The following is a 14,293-nucleotide window of genomic DNA, read 5'->3' as shown; positions in this document are numbered from 1 at the left end:
ACAGATCACATTTCATAGATTGCATTGCCCATTGTATAGATATCATTGTTTCATTGGAAACTATGCTGCCCCCCACAGCGAAGATCCGTTGGCCAGTTCACATGCTGCTGTGCATACAGTCATGGACAAAAGTATTGTTTTTTTTAGAGATTGCTGCTTCAGTATTTTTAGACCTTTTTATCAAATGTTGCTATGGTATACTAAAGTAAAATTACCAGAATTCCAAGTGTCAAAGGCTTTTATTAGCAATTACATTAAGTTTATGCAAAGAGTCAATATTAGCAGTGTTGACCCTTCTTTTTAAAGACCTCTGCAATTCACCCTGACATGCTGTCAATCAACTTCTGGGCCACATACTGACTGATGGCCCATTGTTGCCTAATCAATAATTTGAGTTTGTCAGAATTTGTGGTTTTTGTTTGTCCTCCCGCCTCTTGTGGATTGACCACAAGTTCTCAATGGGATTAAGGTCTGGGGAGTTTCCTGGCCATGGACCCAACATTTTGATGTTTTGATCCCTGAGCCACTTAGTTATCACTTTTGTCTTATGGCAGGGTGCTTCTTCATGCTGGAAAGGCATTGTTCATTATCAAACTGTTCTGGGATGGATGGGAGAAGTTGCTCTTGGAGGATGTTTTGGTACCATAATTTAATCATGGCTGTGTTCTTAGGCAGAATTGTGAGTGAGCCCACTCCCTTGGCTGACTAACAACCCCCACACATGAATGGTCTCAGGATGCTTTACTGTTGGCAGGACACAGGACTGATGGTAGCGCTCACCTTTCCTTCTCAGGACAAGCGTTTTTCCAGTTGCCACAAATAATCTGAAAGGGGATTCTTCAGAGACAATGATTTTATCTCAGTCCTCAGCAGTCCAATCCCTGTACCTTTTGCAGAATATCAGTCTGTCCCTGATGTTTTTCCAGGAGAGAAGTGGCTTCTTTGCTGGCCTTTTTGACTCCAGGCCATCCTCAAAGGTCTTCACCTCACTGTGCGTGTAGATGCACTCACACCTGCCTGCTGCCATTCCTTAGCGAGCGCTGCACTGGTGGTGCCCCAATCCTGCAGCTGAATCAACTTTAGGAGATGGTCCTAGCGCTTGCTGGACATTCTTGGACGCCCTGAAGCCTTCGTCACAACTATTGAACCCCACTCCTTGAAGTTCTTTGATCCAATGATTGATTTTAGGTGCAATCTTACTAGCAACAATATCCTTGCCTTTGAAGCCTTTTTTTGGGCAAAGCAATGATTATTGCACATGTTTCCTTGCAGATAACAATGATTTCAAGCTCCACCCTCCTTTTAAAGCTTCCAGTCTGTTATTCTAACTCAGTCAGCATGACGGTGATCTCCAGCCTTGTCCTCGTCAACACTCTCGCCTGTATCAACGAGAGAATCACTGACCTGATGCCAGCTGGTCCTTTTGTGGCAAGGCTGAAATGCAGTGGAGTGTTGTTTTTGGGATAAAGTTCATTGTCATGGCAAAGAGGGACTTTGACATTAATTGCAATTCATCGGATCACTCCATGACATTCTGGAGTATATGCAAATTTCCAGGCAGTAGACTTTGTGAAAAATATTTGTGTCATTCTCAAAACTTTTGGCCATGACTGTAGATTCTATTGCAAATTTTGTTGGCCATAACATAATACTGCATATCCCATAATCCACTCTTCTTTGTTCAAGACACCTCTGAAAAAGTGTACCTTCAGCAATGAGTTTGTTAGGGCAAAACCCCAGACTAAATGATCAGGGACTGTGGCAACAGGAGTATTTCTACAGTTAAGATTGTACTGCAAATTTAGTTTGTGTAGTTGCAGACATGGTTGGAGAAGGAAATGTGTATGGGGCAGCTGGGCACGGGGAGACTGCAGTGGAGAGCAGAGACTAAAGCCAATATGATCTGGTTGGTAGAGCTATGGGTAGCCGACTTGTGATTAAAAGTAGATGGTTCTGCAGGTAGAGAAAAGGCGGTGTGGGAAGGAGAGATTACCCAGTCTGAGTTTTGTGTGTGTGCGCAGCATGTTGTTGTAATTTTGGTTAAAAAAAAAAAAAGCTGGTGAATTTACTTCAGTGCTTTATAAATCTTCCCCCGAAACTTGTGATTGTGATTTTATTTATTTTTCTTTTGTTTATGTATAGCTGTGTGTGTTTTTTATATATTTGTGTATACAAACACATATTTATAATGCAAATCTGCACACTCATCCTCCATTAAATACGTCTTCTCCAGGTAGCTCTGTAAATTCCAGGCTGACAAATTAGTTGCATATTTATTTTAATCCAGGCTACGTTTAAGCAATTGTCTTCTGTATGTTGTATAAAACTGCACACTAGTATTTTGTAAATATCCAACATGGTTTTACAGCATGTTTAAGGATCTATAATTTAGAGCCGCTGTTGCTGTATTTGGACTGCTAGTATACTCCAACAGTTAGAGGCTGAGGTTGCCAACCTTTTAATGCAGAAAGTTCACTGTGAAGTTTGTGTATAGTGTGTGTGTGTGGATTGTATAGAATATAACATGCTCTTATATTACGGTACAGCGTGGCATACTAGTTCCACAAACCTGGATGTACATGCAGAAACTAGGACTTGTGCGTTCACCTTCCCCAAACGCCTAATTCTTGGAATAGATTTCTCTGCTTCATTCCCCTAAAAATAAATAAAACACAGGTCGGAAGTTCATAGTCCACAAATGATCCATATTCACAATCTGAAATGGGGCGAAATATTTAAGCAGCATAGTACTGTATCAGGCTGGGTGTTTCATCTGTATATAAAAATTAAAAATTCAAACAAAAATCTGGCCTTCATGAAGTACAAGTCCTTTGGGCATATGGTTCATTATGCATATTCGTTTAATTACTAAAACACTTGGGATATCTTCTCTGTTGCCCTTGCTTTCAACTTACAGTTTGAACAGTTTCTTCGACTAGAATATATTGAACAGGCTTGCGTATAAAGTCTAGCAGGTCTTCTATGTAAAGTAATCCCTTTAAAACAGCGATAGAGCCAGAAACCGCTGCAATACAAACAAATACTTTTAGTGCAGTTTATAATTTTGTCTTTCCCCAAAAAAGAGATGTGTGCACCAGCTAATGTGTTCTGAGATGGTTTTTAATTTATTAGGTTAAGGCTGAGGTGCCCAAACTCAGTCCTCAAGAGCTGCCAACAGTTCATGTTTTCAGGATTTCTATAATCATACACAGGTGAGTTAATCTATTTGGCTGGGACAGTAATTATCCCACCTGTTTATATAGTGAGGAATCCTGAAAACATGACCTGTTGGTAGCTCTTGAGAATTAGGTTTGTTGCGGGGGTTAGGGATTACGTGCAGCCCTTTTGCGAATTAGTGGGCTGCACCTGAAGTGCATCAGGTTGCCTATAACTGACTTAGTACATACTTACCTACTTTCTCCTTGCTTTGTCTGGGAGAGGGGCATGCCTACAGGGTGGGAGGGGGCAGGGCAAGGCCAATCACATCATTTTGATGCAATTCACCGTGAATCGCGTCATTTTGGGGTGCCAGATGCGGGATATTTGCCAGCTCTCCCGGGAGTCCGTGAGACTGACCCGAATTTCGGGAGTCTCCCGGACATTCCGGGAGAGTTGACAAGTATGACTTAGTATATGAAGAGGCAAACCCTGAAATTGCACATTGGAGGTGTATTTACAGTCATGTTAATCTATCCTTAATTCTAGTAGTAGGGAAGTTATTCACGGTTTCTGGATAATGGTAGAACTACATCGTTTATAATTTGTATTAGGATCTAATAACAGAAAACGTTTAAATACTAAGGATGGAAACGGTTAATTTAAACTTGCAATCCATTTTCATATTGCATATCCATGAGCCATCCAATAGGTTTGTTTTTATGTATATAAATGAAGTGATTCTCCTGTGTCTTCATGTCTTCTATTCTGTTTTTATTTGTAGATATTTGTGCTAACACTATGGAATCTGGAGCTTTACATGATACCTTTGTTTCTGCTACTTCTCTTTGCTTACAACTTCACCATGATCACGACGGGGAAGGTCAGCACCCAGGACAACCTGGTAAGCAAAGATGAATATTGATTTTTGCCCTATATGTTCAAAGTTGCAATAAGAATAAAAACTGCTGCGTCTCCAGGAGATGAAACCTGATTGTGATTTTTCCCAAGGCAATAGTCTAATTATCTTATAAAACATGTCCCTGGACACACATCCACCTTAATGATTGCTCACCTCTAATCCTTTAATGTCTGGAGGGAGCATTGTGTTTTTCGTTCTTTTGTTTGTTTGTTTTATACTTCATCCCAGGCAATAACCACTACAAGTGTGTGTATGTATGTATGTATGTATGTATGGTTTAACTTTTTGGCTCCCATGCAAGAGTCGGTAAGTGATTCATACACTAAACATTAGACTGGATTTTGTTTTCATGTTTGTAGTTTTATTAAATTTGCGTAAAATGAATCTTTTATAACATTAATGTACATGGAATAAGAAGTGGAATTCTCAAATAGACCTATATTTTTTTGTTTTTTTTCTTTACTCTTCGTTCTTAAATCTCACTGCACGCACGGATACCTAGACATGGGACGGCAAGGCCGCAGGCCTAGGTATTGGATGGGCGTACTATTTTGTTTTTTTTCCTCACACACACAAATATATGATATTGATAGTGTGGCAGCACTTAATATTTTATATTTTTAGTGTACTCAATATTTTATTGAGTAATATTTGTTTGGGGACTGAAACTGTAAGGTGTGTGTGTGTGTGTGTGTGTGTGTGTGTGTGTGTGTGTGTGTGTGTGTGCCCATTATTTACTATGGCTTTTTTTTTTTTTGTCTTTGCAGGAGGGGATGGATATTGGTGAAGATGACGAGGATGATGAAAAAGTAAGTAACACATAAAGAAGCATGTTTGGCTTTTGACTCTCTGAACTCCAGGGGGGATATTCAATTCACCAGTAACACAGCCCGCACACTATTATCGTTACTATGATAAAAGTGCGCATTATTACCATTAGTACGGTAATTATTACCCCAATGAAATTACCATGCTACATGTAATAGTGCGCAGGCCGCATTACTCTCACGAGTAATGCGGTCAATTGAATTCCCTCCCAAAAATTATTTTATGGTTAATAACTCTACACAAATATATAATTGCAAAAAGAGGATTGCCTAACAATAGGGATACCTTGAGTTGTGAGAATTGATGCCTACAAGTTGCCCAAATGGTTAAATATTAAATGTAATATCATGTTATATATTCTAAAATATATTCAATATAATCTTCTGACAAAGAATATATTTTGCAAGCACTGTTCTGTGGGAGTGGGACGTGTAGCAATGTCCTTGATGATTGTACCCCACTGCTGTGCTTCAATGAAACCGCACAGGTGAGGAACACTAAATCAAGTCTAGTAGTCCTTTTGTGGATGAATTGTAACCAGATGTTAATTTTCTTTTCATAACAAAATCATAAGACCACTGTCTGTATAACGAATGGCATACAAAAGTTTTGAGATTGAAATTATAAATGATTGTATTCTTTTGTTTATTGCGGTTTGTATTGTTTTCATGTTGGAAATGGAATCTAGGCTTCTATTTGTCACAGGCTAAATACAATGTTTATAAGTGTGGGCAAAAGATTTGAAATGTTTTCAAGGAAAGGTTTGCCAAGCAGACTGAATATTAATTAAGAAGAAATCTTCCGCCGTTTCCGTAGTGGTAGTATTCAGCCGGCGTGGGTGTGATTGTTTGGGACTGTGTGCAGGCAATGTTTAAAACACTGAGTGTTTATTTTGTTCATATACATTTTACTTTTTAAGATTTTTCTTTTTTCTCATGTTAACACTTTTGCTATACATAAAGAAATTCATCACAATGTATGCTAACTACAATGTATAGGACAGACTCTGTGTGTATATATGTGTGTGTATGTATGTATGTATGTGTGTGTGTGTGTGTGTATATATGTGTGTGTGTGTGTGTGTGTGTGTGTGTATATATATATATATATATATATATATATATATATATATATATATATATATATATATATATATATATATATATATATATATATATATATATCTCAGAAAGTCTCCTTTTTTTTTGTTTTTGTTTTTTTAGTATTTTAACTGTTTATGTTAGCAGTAACTTTACTATCAAGAGGATATAAGTATGTGCATCTGAAAATCTAAAATCACTTAAAGCTCCCAGAGGTATTCTGCTTGTTTGCTTCTAGAAGGCTACAATAGCATCTGCTCAGTCGGATACCAAACACCATGTACAGCGATATTGATGGATTGATAAAAATAGTCCAAATGAGTGATCCACACAGTGGAGCCAACAGCCGTGAAAAAGCAAAAAGCATGTTTTCCAAAGTGGAGAAATAGAGATGTCTGTGAACCTTTTATATAGTGTGAGCATTAGCAGAAGCTCACGATCCTGATGCTTGGTGCTAGGAACATCTGTTTCTTAGGGATAGGGCTGATAAGTGAAATGACTGGATCAACATGCTGCAAATAAGTGTCCATCTCCCAGGCTGCTGGCATCCTGGTGGAAGCTGTAGGGAGATCAAGTGGTACTCGCTTTTGGTAGCCTTAATGAGATTTTAGGCAAACTATCTACTTTGTAATGTGTGAGTGGTCTGCTAGAAATACATGAAACGTTAACGTCAGGAATTCTTTTTTTTTTTTAAGCAACATTGTTAATAATACGAAACAGATTAGTGTTGTCAATAATAAAGCATTGTAGATGATGGCCATTTAATGCACTTTACATGTATATGTGTGCGCTAGCCTCAGGGAGATGTACAACAGGCATGAGTTGTAGCTGTTATTAAATCAAATTACTTAAATTCTTTAGAGCATATGATACACAGTTAAATGCTTTGGAAATCCTACTAGCCACTTTCTAGAAATGTTTACTTTATTTTCCCTGGTTATCTGTCATCATCTTACTTTGTTATTTGGATTCTATGTCATCATTGCTTTACCATTCTTCTTACTTATTTGTCTCTTCCTAATGCCATTGATGTAATTAAGAGAAGCATGTAATCTGTAGCTTTTGGGGGGGGGGGGGTGTGTATGTGTATATGTATATCTATCTCTATCTATCTATGTGTGTCGGTGGTAATCGAGTTATCGGTGCTGTAAACACCGACACTCTTTAATCCTACAGAATTATTCCTACAGTGAACAGAGCGACAAAGAAAAAATAACTACTTACCAGTAAAAAGACACACTGCCAATCCGAAGAGCGGACATCGCGACTGTTGCAAATGACGTCACTTACATGCACGACTTGCAAATTTCTGAATTTAAAGCCCCAATGCACGGACCCAGTCAAGTATTCACTTTACTTTACTTTAGGGGTTAGACGTTAAGGTTAATGATTAGCGTTGGGGCTTAGGAATAAAATTCATATTAACCTGCTCCGTGGATTGTTGCTTTAAAAAAATAAATAAAAAATAAAACAACTCCTATAACGGACGTCATTTGCAGCAGTCGCGATGTACTCTCTTCGGATTTACAGTGTGTCTTTTTACTGGTAAGTAGTTAATTTTTTCTTTGTCGCTCTGTTCACTGTAGGAATAATTTTGTAGGATAAAAGAGTCTCTGTCTGTGTTTACAGCACCAATAACTCGTACTACACCCGTGTGTGTGTGTGTGTGTGTGCGCGCGCGCGTGTGTATGATAGAGATTATATATATATATATATATATATATATATATATATATATATATATATATATATATATATATATATATATATATATATATATATTTATAAATGTATAATATGTGAGTGGTATGTGAAAGAGTGTACACACACAAACAAGTGAAGTGAATAACTTTTGTCTCGTTACAATGGCACCTGTCAAGGGGTGGGATATATTGGGCAACAAGTGAATAGTCAGTTCTTGAGGTTGATGTGTTAGGAGCAGAGAAACGTAAAGTGTCTGGTCGACTTTGACCAGGGACAATTTGTAGGGTGTTCCCAGTTTGTAGTGGTTAATACCAAAAGTGGTCCAAGGAAACCGATCCGACGACAGGGTCATGGATGCCCAAGGCTCATTGATGCGCGCGGGGAACAAAGGCTAGTCAGTCTGGTCCACTCTCACAGAAGAGCTACTGTAGCACAAATTGCTGAACAAGTTAATGCTGACTATGATACAAAGGTGTTAGAACACACAGTGCATCACAGCTTGCTGAGTATGGGGCTGCATAGTCGCAGACCGGTCAGTGCCCATGTTGATTCCTGTCCTCCACCTAAAGTGCATACAATGGGCATGTGAGTACCAGAACTGGACCATGGAGCAGTGCAAGAAGGTGACCTGGTCTGATGAATCGCGTTTTCTTTTACATAATGTGGATGGCCGGGTGCTTGTGCGTTGTTATTTACCTGGGGAAGAGATGGCACCAGGATGCACTATGGAAAGAAGGCAAGGCGGTGAAAGCTGTTTGATGCTATGGGCAATGTTCTGCTGGGGAAACCTAGGGTCCTGGAATTACTGTGGATGTTACTTTGACACGTACCCTCTACCTAAACATTGTTGCAGACCTAGTACACCCCTTTCATGGCAGTAGTATTCCCAGATGTCAGTGGTCTCTTTCAGCAGTATAATGCGCCCTGCCACACTGCAAAAAAAAATTCGGGAATAGTTTGTGGAACATTCCAAAGAGTTCAGGGGAATTTTGCAGCAAAGTCAACACCTTGATCTCAATCCAATCGAGCATCTGTGTGATGTGCTGGAAAAACAAGTTCTAGCAACTTACAGGACTTCAAGGATCTGCTGTTAACGTCTTGGTACCAGATAACACAGAACACCTTCAGAGGCCTTGTGGAGTCCATACCTCGACAGGTCAGGGTTGTTTTGGCGGAACAAGGGGACCTACACAATATTAGTCAGGTGGTTTTAATGTTGTGGCTGATCTGTGTGTGTGTGTGTGTATGTGTATATATACTGCATGTATATATGCAGTACTAGAAGAGGAAATTTAGAAGTGGCGGTATGAAAAATGTAGTGGGAATGTAAATTATTGGAATTTAATTGTTTTACAATGAAGGGAGAAGTGATGGTATGGCATACCACCATATACACCCCTACTTCCACCACTATGTACAGTATATATATTGTGGCAGAGGCTTATTTGCCATACCTCTCCTGTATGGGATAGGTAAAAACCCAGGTAATCTGCAGGAACATGCTGCATAAATTCTCTTAGTTTCCCACGCAGCCCACAATCACACAGGTGCACCACCGGAGTGTAACTGGTTTGTTTTGTTTGATTGGTGTGTAGTGTAGTGGAGGATAAAACACTGTGTGTCTGTTCTGACGGGGTGAATGATGCTGGACGTTTATCCAAGCAAGAAGTTGTTTGTGTCTCATCTGCCAGGTGTCAGAATCACAGTATGTATATGTACATACAGTGTATGTATGTAATATAACACTTCCACTAATGAACCCTCACATCCATCCCAATTTCCACTCTGAGCCACACTCGCTCCTCCTTTCTCAGTTGTGCTCTTCCAATTAGAATGTAAGCTCTCTCATGAGCAGGGTCCTCCAGACTCTGTTTTCATGTCTGCGTTATTTTTCTACCTTGTATGTCCATTTTATGTATGTCCTGTTTTCCTTACTATATAGAGTGTTGTGGAGCACTGTGGTGCCTTAGAAATATGCAATACTTTCACTTTTAATTTTCTCTTATTATGGAATGAAAATAGAATATTGAGAAGTTCTAATCACCGATACAATATATTCGGTGCAAAAATATTTCTAAAGTTTTTTTTTTCTTAATTATTTACAAATAAATATTTCAATTTAAATGATTTCATAAGTAGTCATCACTATTGCTAAGGCAAACCCTTGGTTGTGTCCAGAGGTCACATAATTGATTGAAGTCCATTTGTGAACAATTAGTGTTTCAATTGATTTAAAAATATATCTGTGAGGGGGTCTCATAGTTAATGTATTTACGTCATTGTGACTATCAAAACTTATTGAAAGCACTAATCAGTAGAGATCCTTGATAATTTCAATCTAGCTTGAAACGTGATGGCTCAATTGTCACAAACATGTTCAAAGTACAGTGGTGAATAGACCTAATTTAAATTTGTGGTCCGAAATTTGCAGTTCGCTGATCGTCCTCAAGGTTCAACATTCACGTTACGCAGTATTCAAAAAAAATTTTTTTATTGAAACTATTTTTTTTAATTAAAAAAATTCAGATGTATGAAATTTAGCTTGAAGGTGTAAGAGCTGCCTCACCTGTGTTTTTTTGTTTTTTTTTTTTTTTTTTTCCTTTTTTCATGTTTCCTCTGTTTTTATCCATCTTAAACTTGAGAAATCTGAGACTGAGGGGGAAGAATGTTAAGATTTCAAAGTTTTTGTAAATGAGCGCTGTCAAGTCAATCATAAAGAAATGAAGATGATATGGTACAACAATGAATTTGTCTAGAATAGGCCATCCTCTAATACGGAGGCCTTACGAGAAGACCGCTTGTTAGGGTGGCAACTGGGAGAGGCCTATAGCAACTCTAACATAGTTAGTCTTCCATGGCAGAGTTAGGAGAATCTGTCTTTAGGACAACAGATATTGCAGATACTTCTCAAATAAAAGAAAACTTTTGTTAAAAACAAAAACTGAAATCTCACATAAAATCTTAACGTTCACCACACACACTGGATGAAGTGGAGATCATTCTATGGCTGATGAGACCAAGATTGCAATTGTTGGCTTTAGCAAAAGTAGAGCCTAACACCATGCATCATCCCTGAAACACTATTCCTACCGTGAAGCATGGTGACAGGAGCCTAATGCTAAGGGCTTGCTTTGGGGACTAAAAAACGTGTAACTATAAATGGAGCCAGATATAGGAACATCTTGGAGGAAAACCTGTTGCAATCTGCAAGAGACATTGGATTTGGGGAAAGATTTAGAATGGCCTATTCAAAGCCCAGACCTCAATCCCATCAACAATCTGTGAAATGACTTGTACATTTCTGTTCACAAATAATTTCCAGCCAAACTGATGCAATACTGCAAATAAGGATGAGCGGAAACTGCAGTGTCTAGATGTGCAATGATGATGATAGTGACTTTTCCAAATATACTCGCGGCTATATCATACTTTACAATTTATGGTAAGTATGATCCGGGAGCCTGCCGGGGAAGGTGGGCGTGCAGGGGGCAGAGCTTAAAAAATTGGGTCATCTTAGCCCTGCCCACGTGACGTTGACGCAAAACGCGTCATTTTACAGCAGGGGCGGGGCTAAACGCAGCAATTCCCAGTGAAATGCAGCGTTTTGGGCCTAATTCTGCCCACTTCACTAGGAAGTGGGCAGATCCAGGAGATTGCCACACTATCCCAGGAGTCTGAGACTCTCGCGAAATGCGGAAGTCTCCCGAATATTCCGGGAGAGTTGGCAAGTATGTGCTATATTGACAGCTCAAGGTGTATCTAAAACATTCTGAAAAAGATAGACAGGGGGATTAGTGCTTAGGTATTTATTTGCTTTTATATTTTTGTGATTTAAGAAAATGCTTTATTTTTTTATTTCACATTACTGGACTATTTGCATTAATCAGTGGCAAGAAATACATTTGGATTCTGTGATGTAAGAAACTAAAAATGTAAAATATTAGCGGTCGCCAAAGCGTTTTGTGATCCTATGAAAGCACCAGGCTGTAGGCAAAGAACTCTGAGCAACCTTTAATTGATTTTTCGAGTAAGAGCATAAATTATCTCTTACCTTGTAATGTTTTATATATAATGTGTGTATACAGTTAATTAAATAGATTTATATAATATGGATCATGATTTAAAGGGGAATTTCATTTTTTTTTTTCCTCTCCATTTATGTCCACCAAGTTAGCAGGATGATGCGTAAACTAAACAATTAGTTGGATTTGAACAAACGGCATGTACCTGTCCGCTGCAGAATGCAGCGAACCTGTATTAAGTGTATGTGATTTAAAACTGCTAGTCTGGTCTTTTATCATCAGTGTCTTCTCTTTTTTGAAAGTTATGATCTGCAGATTGCACAGGATATAAAGAACAGTGATGAACTTTGAATAATAAGGCAACCCTTATTTGACATCTCTTTCCCAGATGAAACACCCATTTGCTTGATTCCCTACATGTTCTGTTCGATGGAATAGTTCATTCTCTGTAATGTCAAAAGCGAGGCCTCTGTGGTCTGGGATATGATGGAACAATTACATCATCATTGTGTTCCATTGAAATGGTGCTACATAAAAACTTCACTGTTGAACATCTGGTTGCAGAAACAATATGCAAAATGTAACTTCAAGATGTTAATTAATTCTGAACCCTCTTAAGAAAACAGACTGTTCCTAATTTTGCCTTCCTGGATGACTTGACCCTTTTTACATGTGTTTTTTATTGAAAGATTTTGAGCAAATATTGAACATACCAGTGCATACTTCACCATCACATTATTGGAGAATGGTAGTAATGCTCCAAATCATGGCTTTTCTCTGATTTTGTCATAGGCTTCACTTGACTTTTTAAACAAACATAATTGAGTTGCACCTTTTCCTATTAACTTCCTTTTTAGAATGTGTTCAGAGCATCTGTTATGCTTCTCCTAGATAACTATGTGCACCATCCTTTTATATATGAAATATATAGATAAAAGGAAAAAGTTTTTAAGCTGTGCAGTGTCAAATGTTAGACTGGTTATACACTGTATAGTACTATATCTACTTTTCTTATGCACTCATCCATCCTGTTAAACACATACAGATTCATCTTTTTACTATTTGCACAGACTTGCTTGGGACTGACATTTACCCTGTGCATAGCAAATATATACTAAATCTCACATACCAAAGTGTGTATATATATATATATATATATATATATATATATATATATATATATATATATATATATATATATATATATATATATATATACGTTCAATGCAATGTGGGGCATATTCAATTAGTCAGTGTTCCTCCGAATGTGGCAGGTGCGCACATCTGTAGGTACTACAGTTCCTCAATGCAAATTTCTGCTCGCACCTCTCTGAGAGACGAAGGGAAATCCGCAATGTTACATCACCTTCACAACAGCTCCACGGATAATTGAATATGCCCCTTAATGATAGAAAATCAATGCTAAGGACATAAGTAAATGCACAAATGTAAATATATTAGCCACAAATACAGTAAACTAGTTATAACTAATGATGGAGCAAAGTCTGTGCTGTTTTGGACAAAGGAGTCTATTATCAGGTCTCATCATGTAGCATACCTGCTGGTTTTGGTATAGAAAGGCAATAGTCCACATTTGGTCTGGTTGGCCTGGCTATACTTACCATTTAATCCTTCAGGTTTCCATGGAAAATCCAAATTCCTTTTTCTCCATGTTCATTAGGTTAGACTGAATCCTTATCCACAGGCATTTGTAAAAGCTGGTAGCACAGCCATCGTTCACTTCTGGAAATCGCCTTCTCCAAAAGCTGTACAAGGTTGAATCATTCCCCCAAACTTTAAATTTGCACCAATTGTTAGACTAGGAACTTTGTATTCACTCTCCGCAAGCAGTAGTTTTATTTAAATGAAGTAGTGACTCCTTATGTTCTTTCATCAAACTCCTCAAGCATTTTCCCAGTTGGACATGTAAATGTACTCATAGATTGAAGTTGCTTGGAAAACATCAGTCCCTGCAGATGAAAATTTTTTTGGCAAGTGTTTCAGGCCATTTTCAATAAAGTTCCTTTTCTCTTGTTGAAAAGTTTTTTTCTGTTAATATTGGCTAACTGTATGCCTTGAGTGTTTCAGTGGTGGTGAGGCTTTCTTGATGTGCAAGTCCTGTACACTTAGAAGACAGGCTTCCTTTAAGAGAGATAAAATGTAAGAGGGAGCACTTCAGAAATGTTCTAGAAATCCTGTGGATTGTAATCAGAATTCTGGAACACTTTGTTTTATTTAGAAGATTCTTGCTATAGCTGCATCCTCTTGTCGTAGCTGTCTTACCAAATATGGAATCTTAGAAGGTTTGATGTAGAAAATAATCAAATTTACTGATACGGGTGTACAAGGACCACGGAGTTTCTAATCGGATCAGAAGGCAAAGGTTGTACAGTTTCACATAAGTTTTATAAGCAATGATTTTGGCACCATTCATAGAGGAGCATTTGCACTTGGCATTCACACCGATTGGATAAATATTAATTACAGATTGGATACATTTTAATTACGTGCGCCATCACCCAAAGAATGTGCGCCTGTGACTTAAACATAACCAGAAGCGG

General features: G+C 38.2%; 1 protein-coding gene across 2 annotated transcripts in view; it reads left to right on the top strand.

Annotated features, from left to right (window-relative positions):
• Positions 1–14,293, top strand: part of MCTP2 (multiple C2 and transmembrane domain containing 2) — a 134,555-nt gene that overhangs the window by 107,901 nt on the left and 12,361 nt on the right. For both annotated transcript variants that reach the window (XM_075207709.1, XM_075207708.1), the window contains exons 18-19: positions 3,941–4,060; positions 4,846–4,887. In XM_075207709.1, the coding sequence (XP_075063810.1) occupies positions 3,941–4,060; positions 4,846–4,887 (162 nt within the window). The remainder of the gene's footprint in view (positions 1–3,940; positions 4,061–4,845; positions 4,888–14,293) is intronic.

The sequence above is a fragment of the Mixophyes fleayi genome, chromosome 4 (assembly GCF_038048845.1).
Source record: "Mixophyes fleayi isolate aMixFle1 chromosome 4, aMixFle1.hap1, whole genome shotgun sequence".
In the NCBI taxonomy this organism is placed as follows: Eukaryota; Metazoa; Chordata; class Amphibia; order Anura; family Limnodynastidae; genus Mixophyes; species Mixophyes fleayi.
This window is presented reverse-complemented; position numbering and strand designations above follow the sequence as displayed.